The 22,698-nt window shown below is 36.7% G+C and overlaps 1 protein-coding gene across 2 annotated transcripts in view; it reads left to right on the top strand.

Annotated features, from left to right (window-relative positions):
* Positions 1-22,698, top strand: part of LOC115928003 (hormone-sensitive lipase-like) — a 66,452-nt gene that overhangs the window by 20,012 nt on the left and 23,742 nt on the right. For both annotated transcript variants that reach the window (XM_030994501.1, XM_030994496.1), the window contains 2 exons: positions 1,055-1,172; positions 20,136-20,321. In XM_030994501.1, coding sequence (XP_030850361.1) covers positions 1,055-1,172; positions 20,136-20,321 — 304 coding nt within the window. The remainder of the gene's footprint in view (positions 1-1,054; positions 1,173-20,135; positions 20,322-22,698) is intronic.

Below are 22,698 nucleotides of genomic sequence, written 5' to 3'. Positions count from 1 at the left end.
TCTGCTTTTGAGAAAAATTGAATATAAAAATTTATCGGTGCTCCCGGTAAATTTTGATAAATTTCGAATAGCGAATACAGCCGTATAATGGTAGCTGCGACCATGAAAATCTCAGAATATGTAGTTGTGATATATAATTTCCAAACAGGAATAGCTAATCGGTCGATTTTAGTCAAGAAACATTGTTTTATAGCTTAATTGATATATTGACCTTGAGAGGGAGCTATACAACATAAACAGTTTATTATCTAACATTTCACAACTTTAGACTCGATTTCGACTGCGACAACGATCACTGTATATTGTAGGATCGCATAATTATGCTTCCAATATGTTCATTTGAACCAAATTCATGACCCCATACCAAAACTTTGTAATACCTTTAATGTGGTCTGTGAAGGTATTCATGATGAGAAATGATACAGTAATATATAAAATAGAAACAAAGAATGCATGGACATTACTAACAGTTACATTGCAAACACAACAACCTACACTGTTATTATATTTCTAAATTGGCAGATGATAGCACTAAACTCATGACCACATTTGGTATTTTCATTCTCGGTGTTGGAGTTTGGTGAATTCTAATAAAATTATAAAGCTCTACCAGTGCTATTGAGATTAAGGAGGCTGTATTGTAACACATCAGTTTGGTAGCTAAACACAGCACCCTAAAACGATGGTGTTAGCAGCATTTTTGATAAAGGAATAAAATATACTAACCAAATTGATGATCCACCACCATTACAAAAAGTTATTACACTTTCACTCAAGCCTCATCAGCCTTATACATGTACATAAGATATATCATTAACACTACACTGGACGCTAAACCACCTTTATTGTGTCAATTTGTACAATGGGATTTATTATTTAACACTAACACCTGACACCACACAAGCCCCCTTATCTATGAAAATTAACATTGGGAGCTACATGTATATATCCTAACACTTGAATATCATTAACACTAACACCCAACACTACACAAGCCCCCTTCACTGTGTCAAATTGCACCACTTTCTGGTGCTTATTTCTTTCTGGTTTTTAGCGGCAGGTACCTGACGAATCCCGAAGCGAGAGGCAAGCAGATCTTAGACATCACCAATAAGTCGGACATCAGGTTCTGCAAAGCATTCTGGTCCATCACCGAAGGAGATGTCATTGCTGTAAGTAAAATTCTCATTATTATTTCAGCCGTCTCTAAACCGAATTTGAAATTATTTTGTGTAGCGCCCTCTGCAACAGAACTCAACTATCCCTTTCATATAAATTATTGAATGTTTATGGGAGTGATCGGTTGTTTGTTCCAGATTACGTAGACGGACAATTTATATATTCTGAAGATGGGACATCAGAGCGTATGTGGAGGCACATGGGACTAGGAATTATAACAAGTAGCAAACGGTAATCACGCTCTTTGGAGAATACAATAACCTGATTTGTATGGTCTATGTAACAAGGAAAAGGACAATTCACTTGAGACAAGATGTTAATATGAATTATTGAATATTTATGGGAGTGATCAGTTGTTTGTTCCGGATAACATAGAGGGACAATTGATATATTCTGAAGATGGAAAATCACACTGGATTTCGGAGCACATGGGACTAGGAATTAGTCTTTGGACAATATAATAACCCAATTCATATGGTCTATGTAACAAAGAAAAGGCCTTTTCACATTGATAACAAAATATGAAGGCAAAAAACAAAATATTCAGCAATAGCTTTTTATGTGACTAACCCGGCCTACTCTTTTACATGGACAAGAGGAACAAATCAAGCAATTCCCTGAATGCCTTACTAGTCGAGGAGATTGTCAGATTGCCTGTGTTTTGAGTATTAAAGTTAAAGTTGAGTTCTGGTCATGCGATTGCATTGTGAAAGAAAAGGTGTGGAATGGATCAGAACAAGTTGATCATGTAGCATGTAAGTATTGGTGTGTACTGCAAGGTTCCAGAGTCATCCAAATCATTATAAATTTAGCCCAGTCTTGGTAAAGTAACAAGCACTGTACACAGAAAGATGTATATGGGAATACACAAATGGTGTTGGGGCTACTTACCTTGATTTCCTTATCTTGATTTCCTTATCTTTCTACATGTATGGTCATTATTCAGCCAGTATACATTTCTACCTTTACCAAAATTGTTTGGCAAATGACATTTATTTGTAATCTTGAACATTCAGTGTAACTTTCGTTTGATTCTTTGAGGATTCATTTTCTTTTCTTTTCACCAGAACTTAAGTTTATCTTTAATGTCTCTGAACAATACAAGTTAAACCATTTCATCAAACGAACATCTAGCTGATTGAATCATTATATCAAAAGTTCAAACAGAATCTAGAGCACTAACTCCCCTGTGTATTAATACTGCTCACCTACCGTCGTCCACTTCATAACCTTGCCCCTCCTTCACTCCTCTTCAACTATACATTGTAGTTATTCACCCTGAACCCTCATCCACCAACCACTGAAATGAGTCCTGGAAAACCGCGTGAGAACACCATCAGCAAGTGTGTCATGTGATGACTTAATGACGTATCTCATACAGCGTGTTTCTGTTAGTTATACTGAATTTATCTGTTTAAAATGTTTTCCAGAAAATAGCGTATGATGCCAGGGAAGGGCAGTTTCTATCAACGCGCATTATCTGGATAAATACACTGCTCCGATTACGCGGGTGAAAACTAAAAGGCCATGAATAAAGTTTCATTGAACTCTGGCTAAGGTCACCACAAAGTATTGTGGGACTGCTAGGTCAAACTGGGATTTTAGTTTCGTGCGCGTCGGGGTAAATATTCCGATCACGTGATCACTCCGATTTTCGGTTTCTCTCCGTTATGTGCACTCAATTGGAACGGGGTGTGTTTCTACCTACGTTATCCAGTTAGCTTCCCCTGCATTATCCTTCTAAAAGAAGAATAATTTTGCTCGTGAACGCGTCACAGCTCTCACAGCCATTATCCGGATAATGGCGGAGAAAGTGAGTTTCTATTAGGCAGAATTTATCCCTTATCGGCCATTAACCGGATAATGGCTTCTAATAGAAACATGCTGATAGTCATACAGTAAATCATAAACGTACAACAGGTTTATGAGTAAACTGAGGACAGTGACTGATCAAAATACATGACAGCTGACTTCACAATGATGCAAAGTGATGCTTACACTGCTTTTGAGTCTTTGAGTGGACCCCTTTGAAAATTGTGGACCCCTTTGAAAATCAAGTTAAGTTGAAAGGGCAATCCACCCCACATGTGGAAATAAATAAATAAAAAAAAAAAGTCTTTGATGATTTCTTTAATGATTTTCCACAAATCTTAAAGAACCCAGAACAAAGAGGAGATGGGATGACTTTGGATTCTTTGGAACTCTAAAATTGCTCCAAAGAAAGTTGAAAACCTATTTTATGTCAAAAATAAAAATCTTTCACTTTATTTCCATAATTATTTTTCTGATTATTATCTATTGTTATCTGAATTTTCTTAACTGTTATTCACATGTTTTTGAACATTCCTTTTGATGGATATGAGTGCATTTGCTATTATTATTATTATTATTTTCATAACTACTATTAGTATTGTTATTATTTTTATGCCTCCGTTACGAAGTAGCCGGAGGCATTATGTTTTCGGGTTGTCCGTCCGTCCGTACGTCCGTACGTACGTACGTACGTACGTACGTCTGTACGTACGTACGTCCCGTTCTCGTGATCGCGTTATCTGAAGAACTGGTTGATGGATTCCTGCCAAACTTTGGTCATGTATGTATCTTGTAGAGCCGATGAACTGATTAGATTTTGGGGTTACGAACTCAAAGGTCAAAGGTCACAGGGCTCATTATGTATGCAAAACGAGCTCGTGATCGCGTTATCTGAAGAACTGGTTGATGGATTCCTGCCAAACTTTGGTCATGTATGTATCTTGTAGAGCCGATGAACTGATTAGATTTTGGGGTCACGAGGTCAAAGGTCAAAGGTCACAGGGCTCATTATGTATGCAAAACGAGCTCGTGATCGCGTTATCTGAAGAACTGGTTGATGGATTCCTGCCAAACTTTGGTCATGTATGTATCTTGTAGAGCCGATGAACTGATTAGATTTTGGGGTCACGAGGTCAAAGGTCAAAGGTCCCAGGGCTCATTATGTATGCAAAACGAGCTCGTGATCGCGTTATCTGAAGAACTGGTTGATGGATTCCTGCCAAACTTTGGTCATGTATGTATCTTGTAGAGCCGATGAACTTATTAGATTTTAGGGTCACGAGGTCAAAGGTCAAAGGTCACAGGGCTCATTATGTATGCAAAAACGAGCTCGTGATCGCGTTATCTGAAGAACCGATTGATGGATTGCTGCCAAACTTAGGTCATGTATGTTACTTGCAAAGCCGAAAAACTGATTAGATTTTGAGGTCACGAGGTCAAAGGTCAAAGGCCACAGGGCTCATTATGTATGCAAAACGAGCTTGTGATCGCGTTATCTGAAGAACCGATTGATGGATTGCTGCCAAACTTAGGTCATGTATGTTACTTGCAGAGCCGATGAACTGATTAGATGTAGGGGTCACAAGGTCAAAGGTCAAAGGCCACAGGGCACATTATATATGCAAAAACAGCTCGTGATCGCGTTATCTCAAGAACCGATTGATGGATTCCTGCCAACTTAGGTCATGTATGTTTCTTGCAGAGCCAATGAACTGAGTAGATTCTTGGTTCATAAGGTCAAAGGTCATGGGCTCATTATGTATGCAAAAATAGCTTGTAATCACAATATTCTGAGAACCTGTTAATGGATTACAATTGAACTTGAATTCGAAAAATTTCTTCTGTTTTGGTTTGTAAAATTGCTCTATGACGGAGGCATCATTTTCGACTGCGCGCAGTCGAAGTTCCATCTAGTTTATTACTACTATTATTGTTATTATTATTACTACTATCATTATTGTTGATATTCTTCTTAGTATTACAACTATTACAACTATTATTATTATTATTATTCCGGGTACATGAATCTATCATCCAGTTGGAGCCAACAAGCTGCTGACTCTGTGTAAAATGATACAAGTTAAAGGGGCACGTTCCCGCCAGTGTAGTTATCGGAACATGCCATCTGCGTAAGAGTCATATTCTGTTGGTGTCAATAGGCAGCTATAGCACCATCTGCCAGCGCGCACGTATTTTGAACGCCCTCTGGAATACGGGGAACATGCCCCTTTAACTTTGTTCAGTCTCCAAACATAAGATAAACTTGTAGAGAAAGCTGTATTTGTTTGTCAATGTGAAGTGGGTCTGAATCACCCTCAGGCCGGTGATCAAGATTAAACCGTTTACAGTCAACTCCACGGGGAATCCCCATTATGTGGTATATAACCTGTCTGGTATGCAAGCTAGACTGGATTAATGGTGCATTGGACCTTACATGTAGGTCCCACATACTGTGTTTCATGTATGTAAGCATTCCAGTTTGGTGATGTTAATGCATCTTGACATGCGGGTCTACAAGTTTATTATAACGTTTGTAGACCTAAGACGAAAGAAGAAGGTGGTATTCACCAGATCGTATGCAGCCACAAATGCTAACCTTTCTTCATGATACTATCAAACATGGGGCTCAAATTTAAATGACACCAAATTAAGGCTCATTCATTTTATTGCGCAGTATATTAATAGCTGCAAAAAAAAAAGGTTTTGTAAGAAAAACATGTAAATAATGGCTACTGTGAATGGCAACAATTATTCTACACTGTACACATATATTCACTCAAAGTTTTGTGTTATAAGATGAGAGTGTGCAAGAGTTAAAGGAAAGAGAGAGCGAGATAGAGGAAAGAGAGAGAGATAGAGAAAAGAGAGAGAAATGAAGGAGAGAGAGAGAGAGAGATGAAGGAAAGAATGAGGTCTATGATGGAAAGAGAGTTAAAGGTAATACAAAGTTTTGGGAAATTTTGAAAATTGGGTGGATAGTGAATCTTTACAATTTTGATATATTTGGATGCCCCTGTTAATGTATTATAAGCACTGAAAAAATTAGCCCCTAAAACACTTATGTTCTCAAAAAAAATTGAATATAAAAATTTACCGGTGCTCCCGGTAAATTTTTGATAAATTTCAAATAGCGCCTACGGCCGTACAATTGTAGCTGCGACCATGAAAATCTCAGAATATGTCGTTGTGATGTGTAATTTCCAAACGGGAATAGCTAATCGGTCGATTTTAGTCAAGAAACATTTTTCTTAGCTAAATTGATATCTTGACCTTGAGAGGGAGCTATACAACATAAAGAGTTTATTATTTATAATTTCATAACTTTAGACTTGATTTCAACCGGGACAACGTTCAATGAATATTGTAGGAACGCATATGCTTCCAATATGTTCATTTGAACCAAATTCATAACCCCAGGCCAAAACTTTGTAATACCTTTAAGAGAGCTAGAGAGTGAAAGTTATGATGTAAATGAAGCCATGCAGCTGCTAAGCTGGTGTTTGAGTCACCCTTAGATTGATATAATGTGACCAAACATTGAGGCAGTCATATGAAGTATGATACGTTCAAGTTGATTAGTTCTCTCCCTGATTGATTTTATGTGGGGATGAGAAGCATTCAAGTGAAAGCAATAAGTGATAGCAGTATTATGCCACCTTCAGAAATAACGTGGCAAAACCACAGTGTTTTATTATGATGTAAGGTGTAATACACTTCACGTTTCTGTATCTTATAATTACACAGAGATAGTGAATACGTACAGGACTTTTGCTGCTTGCAGTTGTCATTCATTTACACATAAAAAACCTGATGCATTTTTTTTTGTGTGTGGAGGTTTACCGCATCATGTATGAACAACCTTTTAGGGGTACATGAACCGGGGCATGGTTTCACAAATATTTGCTCCATGTGTATGTACAAGTCTCAGGCCTGATAAAAACCAGATTTTTTTTCTTCCCTATTTCATCCTGATTTTCCTGATTTCCCCGATTTCCCCCATATCTTCTCTATTCTTCCCTATTTTGTCCCTTTTTCCCCCAATTTTTTGCTCGAAAGGGGGGAATGTTGTAAGATGCCATTTTTTCCCCACGAATCCTCTTCTTTTTTTTTTTACTCAAGGGGGGTGTGGTTGAGGGGAAAACAAAAACCCTCTTTTTTTGTTTAGTGCTCACTATCACCCCTGAAGTTTACAAACGTCCAAATCAATTTTTATTCTAATACACATGTTTCAACGGGATGTCTGCGAACTTGTACATTTGATGGTTTTGTGAATAATGTCAAGGAGTTCACTTGGTTTTGCTGAACAGAGAGAAAAATCAATTTTGAAATGAAATAAACAGGAGTGAAAATCAAATTCATCACAGTTTTATATTATTCTACATGTACATACCTGGAAATGTGGAAATTATACATTTGTACAAGGTCCTGTTCAAACCTGCAACAGAAGAAGTAAGACTGAGAGAAGAGAGTTATGATGAGACAAGTTTAATGCTGCTTCAAAGCAGCTGAAAAGCGAGCTCATATAGTATCTTCTTTTGACAGTGTAGTATTTTTAAACATAAATGTCTGCCATCTTTTTGAGGGTTTTGATTTCAGAGAAATGATAAATATGCCTAGCTTCTCTAGACCTCCCACTTGTCAGACACAAACAAATTCATCAAAAGGGATTTTAGCCGCACATTATGAAACAAATCTGTGGACTAAAGAAATATAAAGGTTGAGTTGATTCATTCCATCAAATGCTGAATATTTTAGAATTGCAACGGCATTATCTTCAGCCTTGATAAAAGCGTCTGACATTTGATGTGGTATTAGAAATATCTTAGAAACTGATGAACTTCTTTCAATATAATCCCATACATGTATATAAATGATCTTTCACTGGAAACTTTTTGTACATGTTGGTTTGAAATTCACCATGTTGGTTTGATATTCAACATGTTGGTTTGAAATTCAACATGTTGGTTTGAAATTCAACATGTTGGTTTGAAATTCAACATGTTGGTTTGAAATTCAACATGTTGGTTTGAAATTCAACATGTTGGTTTGAAATTCAACATGTTGGTTTGAAATTCAACCCCTTTTACTTTAATACAGGCACACATTTTACAATTATGAAATCTTTTCTTCATGAAGAAAAACTTTATGAAGTGAATCTTCAGGAAGGAAGATTTATGTGGTTATGAGAAAGACATGACAGATGGCAGTTAATGCAGCAAAGAAAAAAGGGTGAGCTCATGCGGTAGTCTCACCGATCATGTTGCATGGCGAATTATGGATTTATGGAAATTGAAGTCAGATTAATGGTGAGGTTCATCATTGGGAATAGGAGACAGGGAAGGAAGGTCATGAAACAATAGAGGGACGATCCATGCTTGATGGACTGAGCTTAGATAATTGAAAAGTGAAAGTGAGATAGACACTGGTAATATATTCATTTAATACCAATTTTCATCAAGTCATACGATTTTCATTACCAGCATCAATATAATATCCGTTAGAGGTCTGAATATGATCACAATTACTCTAACTTATCAACTGAATGGGTGTGTATGTGTGTAATTGGTTTTTTAATACAGACATGTATCAATCAGATATGATTAACTGAAGGACAATTTCAATATGGATGGTATGCTCTGTATAAATCATGCCATTGTCACGCTAGTACATTTCAATAGGTGATGCAAAAGGTTAGTGAATTTTTTTTAATTGCCTTTGGTTGATTTTTCCAAAAAAGTTGCTATTGCATTAATTTTCTTGAAGGTTAGAAGAAAACAACCCTTTTTTACGACTTCCAAGTCATCCATTAGCATTGATTCGTATGTATAATTTGAGTAGGATGGATATACAGTTAACAGCTGAATTATTCATACTCTTACCAAGTTTTGTAGCCTTTTAAGTATGCATGTGAGACATTGGTTTGTCTCGATTTATGATTCTTGAGAATGTGACATATTAGAGCTTACATCTAAAAGTATTCAACAAAAGCCCCAATTGAACCAGCTAACCTTTCCTTTATGAGTTAATCAAAACAAGAAAACATCTAATTTACGAGGGGTATGAATAATTTAGTTGTTAACTGTATATATTTTGTCTGTCATGAGGCAGAAGAGCGTAACACATAATATTGTGGGTCCAAAGCCTGAAAGGCATTAAATCTGTACCAAAGTATATGAAGTAACGTCTTTCTAGCTTCTACATGTACAGCAGTGACATAAATACAGAAGATTGGTGGGCAATTTGGCTCTACCAAACTCTGTAAAGAGCTTTATCTAGAATAACATTTCTAAAAGATCTCTGGTAAAACAGAATGTGAATACTTTGTGCAAGGAACTTCACATCTACTATAGACAGCACCTCCTTACATAGACAGAAATAATGTTCTGGTATGTATGGGGAATTCTTCAATAAAACTAACATTAGTCAACCTTCCCCATACACAGATGGTAACCCTTGCCACATGCACAATTGTGTGGGGGGGGGGGGGGGGTAACAAGCTTCGCTGGAGATGGCAAACAGTTTGCCTTCCGATTTGCTTATTCTAGACTTTACAATTTGATATACAGGCCTGATAATTACCTGATTTTAAATCGGTTTCCTGATTTTTTCCCCCTGATTTTTTCTTGATTTTTCTTGATTTTTCTTGATTTTCTTCTTTTTCCTGATTTTTCACTTATTTTCCCTATTTTTCTCTTCTTTTCTCTGTTTTTCTCTTTCTTTCCATATTTTTTCCAATTTTCTTACTCAAATTTTGTTAGATGCCATTTCCCCCCCAAAATCACCCCAAATTTCTTTCACCCCTGGATATCGAAAAAACTGGGATGAGATGTGTTGTGACAGCAGACAACAACAAAAGGGTGTGAAACACCAATATTGAGACCGGAGCTTTCAGACTAACCCTGAAAGAGCTTTGGTGAAAAAAAAAGTATTTCACCACTGCTGTCAAATATGTTGATTGAAAGAGCCTCAGCGACATTTTCCAGTCACATTGGCTTCATCATCGTACTAGGTTTCCATTTCACTCCTGGATCTAGAGAGGCAAATATCTATTAATGCCTTGCTTATTGCTCAAACTGATAACTTTCATACCTGGCCCCCCACTCAGTGTTATTTAGGGTACGCATACATGCATGTTCCCTCCTTTTGAAAACACCCCCCTAAGTCCGGTGTGTAAAGTCAAAAGGGGCCAGATTTTTGTGTACTAAGAGCCAGACTTTGGTGCGTGAAAAATACCCCTTTACAGGACATTTTGGTAACATGCATTGTATCCCTCCGTTCACGGAGTGGAGGGGCCGGGCTTTCATAACTCTAGTTCTGCCGCTTCTGCGTATACAATTGATAACTAAATATATATATATATGTAGATAATAATTTGTTCAAGCAAGATAAATTTGATTGTCTTGACGTTTAAGAGGAAGGGATCTTGTGACTGATTGTATTGTATTGTATTTTATTGTATTGTATTGTGATGTTTTGTATTGTATTGTATTGTATTGTATTGTATTGTATTGTATTGTATTGTATTGTGATGTTTTGTATTGTATTGTATTGTATTGTATTGTATTGTATTGTGATGTTTTGTATTGTATTGTATTGTGATGTTTTGTATTGTATTGTATTGTATTGTATTGTTTTGTATTGTATTGTAATGTATTGGTTTATTACGATAAGCATTGTTCAACATGCAGCAATGAGCTGAAGTTGTTCCATCACTACATTCCGTTAAAAATACATGGATAATGCATTGAAAGATATTTAAATCTATACAAGTATTGTTCATAATAAATGGGAGTTGCAAGTGTCATTGTCGATAATTACCATTTGTTATGAGTGAAACAGAAACTGGAGAATTATTACTTTGCATGTTTAGGCCATGAAGACTGATAGAGATAGTGAGTTGTAAATCATTATCATATAATATATAAAAATTAAGATTCCTAGTTTAAAGCCCCACTTGTTGCTACTTCCTCCCTCTTTATAGAAAACTTCCCAATCAGTTCCTGTTGGTCCCCCATGATCCTTTGTTTCTTATGTTAGTTGAGAGCTGAGTTAATGAGATAGCCACCTGTCAGTGACCTCGCTGTGTGGTCTAATCCCTTCTGACCCAGTAATATTGAGGGTCTTTAAAACAATGAAGGAAGAAATAAAGCTAAAAACTGTACATTCAAATCTATAGTCATGTCTGAAAACTTACCTAGACAACTCCTCTTAAATTGTCGAAAGTCTAGGAGAGCAGCTCCTTGTAACCTTTGGAAGAGGTGCTATATAAATCCAATTTTTATTATTATTAATACATCACTACATGGACATGTATACTACGTGAGAGTAAGGGTAATTTCTCAAACTGAATGTTCTTTTTCCTGCTCTCTCCCCTCAATGAAGAATCGCAATTCTGACAAGCTTTTAACATGAAAGCCCCACATCAACGATTCCTAGCCTGAATGATCTTTTTTTACGGGGCAGAACGATAAAGCTTGTCTGCTGAAGTAGTCTGTTGATTGATGATGCTAATAAGCATCTCACTTGAGAGATCATGTAATGGTTGAGCCGGAGAGAGACCAATCACATCTATTTCTCTCACCTTTCTAAAGATGCATTCCCATTAACCATAACAACCCTCAGCTTAAAGAGATAGTTGAGTTATGGTCATGCGATTGCATTGTGAAAGAAATGTTGTGGAATCGATCAGAAAAGGTTGATCATCTAGCAAAAGTATTGGTGTGTACCACAAGGTTCTGGAATCATCAAAATGATAATTTTTTTTCCAAGTCTTGGTAAAGTTACAAGCACTGTACACAGAAAGATGTGACTACGCGATATCTATCCAGGCTGGATCAATATGATAATTTACCAAATATATCAATTAGTAGGTGGTTTCCTGGCAAAATTTGTATGATCACGTATTAGTCAAAACATATTCTTTCACATGATTGGTAATAAGAGCTTCCATTTCATTTTTTTGAGAGGGAGGCATTTCCAAAACTGGTTTATACCTTTAAGTAAAGAGACTGATCAGCTCTTCTTCAAGAAAATAGGGCGTATTTTCAACTTTATCGTCCCAATTAGCCCGAGCCAAGCAAAGCCCTCTTAGGGGATGAATTAACTCAAGCTTCAGATTATGGCACAGTCTATCTAGGTGCATTAGTACTCATTGGCCAAACTAGGACCCCGTTTACAGTGAGAAAAGGGCCAGGGCCTGGCCAGGCCTACTCAGCCCCGCAATTTTGTGCGTTTACAGTGCTATAGGCCAGGCCGCGGCCTAAATTGTAACCTTTCAATATTTTGTCAGAGTGGCGCTCTGCATGTAAACAAACGATTATTTGGGGGGTCACAGTGCAGATCCGGTCGCGCGCGATTTGCAGTGAATCTTTTCCCCAATTTCCTATACACAGCAAACTTTCACTTCCGGGGTACCAATTGGGCCGCGGCCTGGCCCTGCGTGCGTTTACAGTGAGAAAAGGCCGGCCGAGACTACCTCCAGAACAGTGCTAGGCCAGGCCTTTTGCTTACTGTAACAGGGGTCTTATGCTCTAACACAGACAGTCTGTAAAGGACACCCAATTATTATTATTGATGTTATTATTTATTTGGCAAAGACAAAATCAAGTAAACTGTGAATACAAAACAACAGCAAAGTTTGGAGAAAGTCATCTTCACTGTGAATTTGATCAAGCTAGTTGTGAGGTGATAAGACATTTGCTCTATTTACAATTCCACCAGATTTTCTTTCCTCTGATCAGGGCCGTCTTTCATAAATGCGTCTCATTTCTATAACCCACTTGCTCATAGCCAATTAAATCCAACAACTCCAGTAGCTCATAACAATTCTTAAACCAGTTCATGTGACTTGCTTTTCATGACACGTTTTATGAAACAGGGTTCAGAATTAGTGGGCTGTTGTTCAGACATCTCTAGCTAAGGAGGATATGCCTGAGGGGGTACATGTAGAAGGGGGATTCTTGTGACGTCTTCATGTACTCCCACATTCTGACATTTTGATATAGGTTGTGTTTATGAGGATACTTAAGGCTCTCTATGGTATATGCAGTGGTTATCATTATGGTTTACCTCAGTGGTTTTATTTAATTAAAAGAATGGTAAGTGAAATGAAAACATTAGCTGCATGTACATACATGTATTCCTTCACATATATATGTGTGTATTCTAAGATACAAACATGTGGAGCATAGTATGCTTAAAGAGAAGGTTGAGTTCTGGGAAGAGGTGAAAAATAATTTGTGAGCATTATCATTCTTATGCAAGTGTAGAAGAACATCAGATAAGACATGTTCCCTGAAAAGCATGGCTCTTCAAATGCCTTCATATTCTAAATATGTCATGTAACATCGTAAAAATCCAGGGTAGGATTTTTACGGCACATGTTCGTGTAGTCCCATATACATCTTTCTGTGTACAGTGTTTGTAAATTTACAAAGATTTGGCCAAATTCCTTATCATTTTGATGATTCCAGAACCTTGCAATACACACAAATTCTTATATGCTAGATGATCAACCTTTTCTGGTCGATTCCACACCATTTTTTTCACATTGCAATCGCATGACCAGAACTCGACTTCATCTTTAAAGGCATTATTGAACAATGTCAAATCTGAGATGCATGGACCTACATGTACGTGTTATCAGTGTCTGTGATATGGTATAATATTGAAGCCCTAAACAAAATTGCGCTTCAAAACGATCATGAAGTGCTTCAAAAAAGTAAAAATCTTTGATTGACCGGTTTTATCATACTCATTTTCCCAAATAGACTGTTAATATAAGAAACCGTTGGGATAATGGTTTTTGAAATTTAGAATTCCAATCAAACATGCTATTGGCTTATAAAAGTCAAGGGATTCATTTTTTGACATGAATGTTTATAAGTATGATTGCAGCATGAGCTAAATCCAGGATTTTGTTTAGAATCAGAGGCAAAGTTACCCAATACCTTTAAGAATGCTTTATACAACGCTGCAGTAAACCATGACATACATGTTTGTGGACAATCCTTTAGGATAGATGATATTCTAGAAATCTTTTAAAGTTCATGCTTTTGGATTTCCATTTAGCTGTATTAAGTGGCTAATAGATTTGTCAATACCTCCTCCTGTGGTTGGTTGTTAGTGAGTGCCTGATGAGGAAGGGCTTACCAATACTGCATAACATGACCTTTAAACATTGACAGTATGAGGTATGTCTGACTAAACAACAACTTTAATACACAACCTGAATTCTGACAATTGAAAATTAACCCGTAAACAGTTGAATGCATTATTCTTAACATGGCGGCGGGTCTTAGATAGGAGCTTTTATAAGTTGAATTCACACTTTAAAACTAGTTCATTTAAAGATGTAAAGCTTTCTTTCTATCTTTCCATATTCTTTGTTTCTTCCTTCTTTTACCTTCTTTTATGTTATTCTTTGTTTTTATTATTCTTTGTTTCTTCCTTCTATCACCTTTCCTTGTGTAATTTTTTTTTGTTATCGTTTTATCATTTTCTTCCTACCATTCTTTATATCATCCGTTCAGAGCCAAAAGATTGTGAAATCTATCGTAAAGTTTGTAATATTGATTTCAATGCTCTTCTGACTTCAAATAAGGCCCATTTACATTGCAAAAAACCAAATTTTAAAAACCATCATTTGTTAAACTACTGGAAATAACCCATTAAAAAAACATCAGTGTTTGAAAATCCTTTTTTTTTTTTCGGGGGGGGGGGGGGGGGGGGGTTGAGTTATTTACTTGTTCCACTTGTCGCTGCTCTGCATGGGAGGAGAGTTTCAGCTAGGGTTATAAAATACCACACTCAAGAGGCGGGGTTTTGGTGTTGTGTTTATGGGACCGACCAAATTCCTTAAAGTGAGAAAAGCTAATGTTTTTTTTTTATTGCAGTGTGAATACTCCAATAGAGGATATTAATATTCAACTCACTGGATCTTTGTCTGATCTGATTCCATGGATGCCCCTATAGAGGATATTAACATTCAACTCACTGGGTCTTTGTCTGATCTGATTCCATGGATGATTCTAGGTTGATAGCAAGATGATTTATGGCCAGTCATTACTTCATTCTCATACCTTCAGTGCGACAGTCCATGTTATGAATCATATCAGGGATCATATTACCGATCATATTACAGAGCCCTGTTTGCATCAGACATTGTGCTCTCTGAATTAAGACAGCAGAAAAATGCTTACCTCTTTGAATAAGCATTTAAAAATATTCCTTTTATATTTATATAATTTATATATTTGTTAATTTTAGATTATTGTAATTGGAACATATCATTTTGAAAATGTTTGTTTAGAAATCAATTCAAAAGGTAGTGGACAAGAAGTTGAACAACTAAAATACATGGACTTCCTTTTTATAGCACTAGATACTAATAGTCGTTATGTAGTATGTTTTAGCCTGCACAATTCTGACCTGTACCACGTTGTGAAGATACCTCTATATTCTAAACCTCGGAAGACAGAAGTACATACAGTATATGTGGAATTTCACATCTTCCTTCAGACTTTAAATGCTAATTTTATTGGAGGAGCTTGCACCTTTGAATGTTCTTTGAAACAGATATATGGCGCCATACAAATGCTGTTCATCATCATCATCATCATCAAATAATATCAAATTACACCAAATGAAACTGATTCCTAGTTTCTTCAAAATTTTAAAAATGAGGAGGGGTTCTATGTTATTTGTTTTTTCTGTCCATAAAAATGGTATTTTGGCTATTTTATTTACATTTAGACAGTACTACAAAGGCTAAAACATGGATGAATTGCAGTATTTTAATGAGTTTTGTTGACCCCATCGTTCCTACCGTGTAGAAGTACTCAGACTAATATATATTCAATTTTAGAAAGAAAAAATTCAAATACAAAAACTTGAGCCCCCCCCCTCCCCCGCCAAAAAAAGGGGGGGGGGGGCAGTAGGAGGGGATGAGAAACTGAAAAATATTTGTTATTTGGGCTTTACTAGTTTTATGAACAAACCAACATTTCCCAGTAAGTGATTCTTGTTTTTGGACAACACAGGATAGTACAGTGGCGTATTACCTGAATTAATGTTTTTAGTTCCAATAAGAAGGATTGGATAAGAGGTATAACCATGGTAACGGGAGTGCAGTATTATAGTCTGTGGTTGTTCAATTAAGGATGTGCATATTTTCCATGGTGCATAATACACCTCTAGAGATACATTTGCACTTACATGAACAATATTTGCATCACAGCCAATTTGAAAAATGTTGGTCTCATGAGAGTGCTTATAACATTGTTAGTATAATGGTTAGACTACCGGTAGATTCATGAATAATCCTGACATGTTTGAAGTGTATTGAACATAGTAGTTATCGTCTTGCTGTAGTTGCAGTGCTGAAATGTTATCAAGTAAAAGTACATTTCGTCATACGGCTGGCGGAAGGGTTCTGGTATGTTGTGCTGTTCTGCTACATGACTTCAAACATGGATACGCACAATTGCAGGAAATACAAAGTTTAAAGGGGTCATGAATTTGGTCCAAATGAACATATTGGAAGCATATGCGATCCTACAATATTCAATGATCGTTGTCGCGGTTAAATTCGAGTCTAAAGTGATGAAAGTGTAAATAATAAACTCTTTATGTTGTATAGCTCCCTCTCAAGATTAATATTACTTTAGCTTTAAAACGATGTCTCTTGACTAAAATCAACTGATTTTCTATTCCCGTTTGGAAATTATCTATCAGAGCTGCATATTCCGAGATTTTTGTGGTCGCAGCTACCATTGTATGGCCGTAGGTGCTAGTTGAAATTCAATGGGAGCACCGATGTTGACAAATGTAAAATGTGAGAAAGCAAAGAGAAAGTACATGTATCACTCAAAGTACAATTATAGATAAAGTTTTGGGTTTCGGGATAAATAAAGGATTTAAAGGTATAGACCAGTTCTGGTCATGCGATTGCATTATGAAAGAAACTTTGTGGAATCGATCAGAAAAGGTTGATCATTTAGCATATAAGTATTGGTGTGTACTGCAAGATTCTGGAATCATCAAAATGATAAGAAATTTGGCCCAGTCTTGATAAAGTTACAAGCACTGTACACAGAAAGATGTATATGGGACTACCCCCACACGTGCGCGACACATGCATTATATCTATCAGGTCCAAATAGATATAATAATTTACCGAATATATCAATTAGTAGGTGGTTTCTCAGCAAAATTTGTATGATCACGTATTAGTCAAAGCATATTCTTTCACATGATTGGTAATAGAGCTTCCATTTCATTTTTTGAGAGGGGGGGGGGGGCATTTCCAAAATTGGTCTTTACCTTTAAACGAAAAGAGTTTCAAATATTGGTATTATCCTGTTGCAATCCTGTCTTTATGCTTCCAGTGCTGCTTTATTAATTCTTTGAAGCTCACAAACGAGATACTTTACATGCATTAAAACCTTCTGTTATTTGATGCATGAGTGGTCTGAATTCATCTAAGGATTGTATTACAAACATTTAATTTGTGCAGTTCGCCAAAAATTCAGGTTGCACAGCGGAAATGGCTGAGAGTTCTATACAAATAAACATGCTGAAATCCATCAGGTTCATTCATCTTGACTTAGATCTACATTGTACCCTGAGGATTGTGAGTAGTAAGAGAGTAGAAGCATATTTGAAGAGTAGGAGCAGACTATTTGTAAACCTTCTCGTTTTAAAGATACGGTAAGCTTAAAGGTATAGACCAGTTCTGGTCGTGCGATTGCATTGTGAATCTGAATCTGATCAGAAAAGGTTGATCATTTAGCATATTGTGTACTGCAAGGTTCTGGAATCATCAAAATGATAAGAAATTTGGCCCAGTCTTGGTAAAGTTACAAGCACTGTACACAGAAAGATGTAAATGGGACTACGCTATATCCATCCAGACCAGATAGAAGGCTGGATAGATATGATAATTTACCAAATATATCAATTAGTAGGCAGTTTCCCGGCAAAATTTGTATCATCACATAGTAGTCAAAACATATTTTTTCACATGATTGGCGATAAGAGCTTCCATTTCATTTTTTGAGAAGGGGGTGTTTCCAAAACTGGTCTTTACCTTTGAAAGCTAAAGTTCTGGTATTGATAGAAAATAGATTCTCACATCACCTAACAAAACTCACAATGAATGTTCAAGATTACAAATAAATGGCATGGACCAAACGATTTTGGTGGAAAGTGTATAGGGGCTGAGTAATGAGCATAGACAGATAAGGAGATCAAGGTGAGAAGGCCTGACGCTATGTGCACATGAGAGTTCTGTTGTAGTTTTTTTGTTGAAGATGAATGATTTCCAGCAAGCTTTTATTTTACTGATGAGCGTATCGGTCGGGTGGAGATACAATATCCCGAGTCTGAATATAGCAGGTTATTTGGCAAACTGGAGCTGATGAAAACAGGCCTTATGGTGGCCTGATGTAAACAGGCCTTGTGAGTGGTGATGTAAAACCTAAGTGGATTAGTGCATGGTTTGATGGTTTTAATCATTGACACTCATACAGCGTGTCCACACACAAAACAATTTATCCCGAAACTCTATAACGAAACGTCGTATAAAGAATCATCGTATAAATTTCAGAGTGTCCACACACAAGAAACGTCGTATAAATAATCATCGTATAAATTCCAGGATGTCCACACACAGAAGAAAGTAATCCTGAAACTCTACAGCGAAATGTCGTATAGGTGCGCAGTTTGCTACTGCGGTCATGAAATGGAAACGGAAATGAGAGGTCAGATCTCCTTTTGCACGAGGTCACGTTAAGCCCCCCCCAGTTAGTTACGCTAGTTACACTAGTTACGTCCACACACAACACCTTCTGTGATTAGGCGTGATTAGGCGAGATTCGTTATTGAGTTCTAGTTCAAAATGATGCCCAAAACTGCGTTTCGTTAGACTACGTTTTGTTATACGACGTATCGTTAGTGAGCGTCCACACACACAATTTCATCGTAAAACTATTGCGAAACAGTATAACTAGTCCGGCCTAATCACGGAAAATGTTGTGTGTGGACAGGGGGAAAGTGATGTGATAGGAACTCTGGAATGAATGTATCATCTCATCCATGACATGGTATGATGAGGCGGTCAGTCAGTATGGACTCTATGGAGTGGCATCTTCATAATAATGTCTAGGTAGTAAAATCTACTGATCATATTGAGAGAGAAGAAAAGTCAGTGTGCATGTCTTTTTAATCACGTAATATCTGTTTCTCTCTATCACCCCTCTCTCTCTCTCTCTCTCTCTCTCTCTCTCTTACTCTCTATTATGTCCATCTCTATCTTTATCTTTTTATGCTAAACTAGTCTTCTTCTAGCCTCATTCTCCTTCCATCTCCCCTATCTCCCGCCATCTCCTTTCCTCCCTTCTCTCACTGTAAATCCTTTCTCTTCTCTTTCCCTTGTTCTCCCCTCTCATCCTTCCTTCCCACCTCTCCCTCTCTCTCGATCTCTCCCTTTCTGTCTCTTTCTGCCTCTTTCTCTTTCTTTATCTCTCTCTCTCTCTTACTCCTCTCTCTGTTCATCCATGTTATAATATGAGTTCGCACCATTCTTATTCTCAGCAAACCATGATTGTATTCAAATTCAACCCTTCTGTCTCTCAACGGACAAATTGCTGTAAAGGTGATGAATATACAGCAAAACCTGTCTATAAAGACCACCCAAGGGAGACAAGAAAAATGGTCTTTAAAGGCAGGTGGTCTTCATGTACAGGTTCCTTTCAGTAGTACATGTTTCAATGAGAAACCATTTTCTTCAAGGGAAACAAAAGAAATGTGGTCTTTGTATACAGGTGGTCACTAAAGCAGGTTTTATTTATTAGTTTTTTTTTAGTAGGGTGGCTCCATCAGTAGTTAAATACTGTTTTCCGTGGAGGCCCTACAACACAAATACAAAATTTACAAACATACAGAATGTAAATAATCCAAATCGAAACAAAAATGAATTTAGTTACAACATTTTCGAACAAAAGAAAAGAAACAAAAACAACACAATGGACCAGTTCAATGATTTAAATTATAGCGCCAAAACAAAGGAGTAGATGAAGAATTTGATGGTTTGACTGAGTGTCTAATGATTGTATTTCATTTTTCTTTTTTCTTTGTTATTATAGGAGATGTGCAACCTGATGGCTGGGTCTGTAGCAGTCAATAAATTAATCCAGATACAGCCTCATAACTTTGAGATGGAACGAAGCGACGGTGAAGGTGAGACAGCTACCATCACTCCCCCCTGCGCTCATACAGGACCAGCTCCGGTTCAGATCAGATTACTATGCTTCGTAGAGAGAGAAGGCCAGGTAAGATACATTTAGTCACTTCGTTATACAAATAATTCATGTTTGCGAGGGCATTAATGAATGTGCACTCCATGTAGATTAAGTCAGATAAAGCTTATTATCAGGTCCATTGTGACTTAACCAAGTGCAGTGCATATCACTTAGGCATGAGCAGCATTACATGAAATATTTGTTTTATGAAATATAAATATATGCATTGCAAGTAGGCAATATGACTTTTAGTCCACAAGTAAGCAAAATACCTCATCAGAATGCGAAGAGCCGCAAAGTCGTTTGCCTTAAATGGCACCCCAGAACATAAGCATAGCCAATCAGTGTGGTACATGTTTCAGTGTGCGCATCAATGTCCTTGCCGTTTGAAACTAAGTGCATTTCATTGTTAATTATGTATGCGTCAGAGACATGCATCTCAGCCGAGCATTATCACTTTTAGTCGTCGGTTATCACTTTCTGACGGGAATTTTTTTTAAAAGGTAGGCGAGCCTACACCAACACAACACAGACACCATGGCCTCATCTTATAACGAGTTGCAATTGATTTGAATGAGTCGCAACTTGAAATTATTCACAACTCCTATCTCGTAAGTATACAGTTGCGATTAATTTTAAGTTGCGGAAGACTTGAATCAATCGCAACTCTTTATAATACTAAGACAACCCGCATTTCGCAAGTTACTATTGATATCAATTACAAATAAGATGTGATTGATATCTACTCTTTGTGAGATGGGTCCCAGTTGATATTGTATGTTATAAACTGAGTGGGATGCACTCCACTCCACGTTACCTGAGTTTCTCCCTTACTCTTTCACAAAGAGATCAGTTGGTTCTAAATATCCATTTTAGTTGGTGACTTTCCTCCATACAGGGCCACTATCTAATGTCCTATTCAAAGAATAGAGTGTTTTACACTATAAAGTTTTTTTCACTGCTTTTGCATACCGGTAACACAAATTGAAGGCTTTAGTTGAACCCATGGACTGGGATCAAACCTGTGATGTATGATTCAACAGGTAGATGATAACAACTGAGGCAATGCTTCTTTCATTTCATTATTCAATTCAATTCAATTCAATTTCAATTCAATTCAATTTCAATTCAATTCATTTATTTTCCTCTTTCAATCGTTCATATTTACAATGATATTTATATACATATAGATCAATTTGCACAATACAATACATTAAAAATATAAACATGAAATTAAAAGGGAAGGAGGGCCGACTAAAAAGCAGAGCTTGTAGGGTGTAAGCCCCCCTGTAAAAGTAATTATTATGAATTATTATTTTATGAGAAAAACAAAACAACAATAACAATAACTGATTCAGTAATACAAACAAAATCATTTTTAAATGCAAAACATTGATAAATACATACATGTTTATAAAAAGAAACAATCAAAGTTGCATAAAGTCACACTACAAATTATATTTGATTGGGGAGTGCAATAGCCTAGTAACTATTCAGAAAAAAAGCATCCTTTTGAAAATTTGTATCGAATTACACTGTATAATATCATTCGAAAGAGAATTCCACAGTTTTGGATCTGTAAAAAAAAAAGTCTTTTGTGCAAAAGATGTTCTATTTAATGGTAGATGAAAAGATTCAACTAAGTATGCAGGTTACTTTGCCTTTTCTCTCTTGTCCTTTTCCTCTATTCTTTTTTCATCTCTTTCCTGTATTCCTTTTCTACTACTCTCTACTTCTACTTCCATTCTTTGCCTGAATCTCTCATTCTGACCCCCTTCCATTCTCTTTAATGAGAATCATGATTAATACAATTGAAATAGTAAAAAAAAAACATTTTAATCACCCAGCATTCATATTTTTTTTGTTCCATATTTAGATTTGCTTTTACCAATACTATATTACATTGGTGATAATCTTTTGATCAGTGTAGCTGATTGTGTGATCACTCACTCCCTTTGTTTGAAATTAATGATAGCTCAATTAAGACTGATTCGTCACTGCTTCTATACATGTAGACATTGCTCACAGGCATAGAGAGAGAATTTCAAAATATGATTGTAATTGATTAACTTCATTATTTACTCTGGATGGGTAACTTGAGCTCTCTTCATCATAGAATGAATGTAGGGCAGCAGACTTTATGGCTGCTGGCTAGTCTGCTTTTAATGTTTAATGTGCACCAATCACCTAATGAAATCATTTATGTACAGCTAGAATGAATAAAATAAACCTTACAGAAAAACAAAAACATTTACTTGGCATCCAATAGATTACATAGAAATGTGCAATGAATGCAAGGGATGACTATTGGAGCAGAATTGTATCGGTCTAAATGTGCGTTGTGGTCCAGGGATAAGTCCCCTGATAGTGAACCACAAGGTACACGGTTCAAATCCATGTCACACCA

The sequence above is a fragment of the Strongylocentrotus purpuratus genome, unplaced genomic scaffold (genome assembly GCF_000002235.5).
Source record: "Strongylocentrotus purpuratus isolate Spur 01 unplaced genomic scaffold, Spur_5.0 spur5_contig_851, whole genome shotgun sequence".
In the NCBI taxonomy this organism is placed as follows: Eukaryota; Metazoa; Echinodermata; class Echinoidea; order Camarodonta; family Strongylocentrotidae; genus Strongylocentrotus; species Strongylocentrotus purpuratus.
Note: the sequence above shows the minus strand (reverse complement) of the source record. Positions and strands in the feature narration are given on the sequence as shown.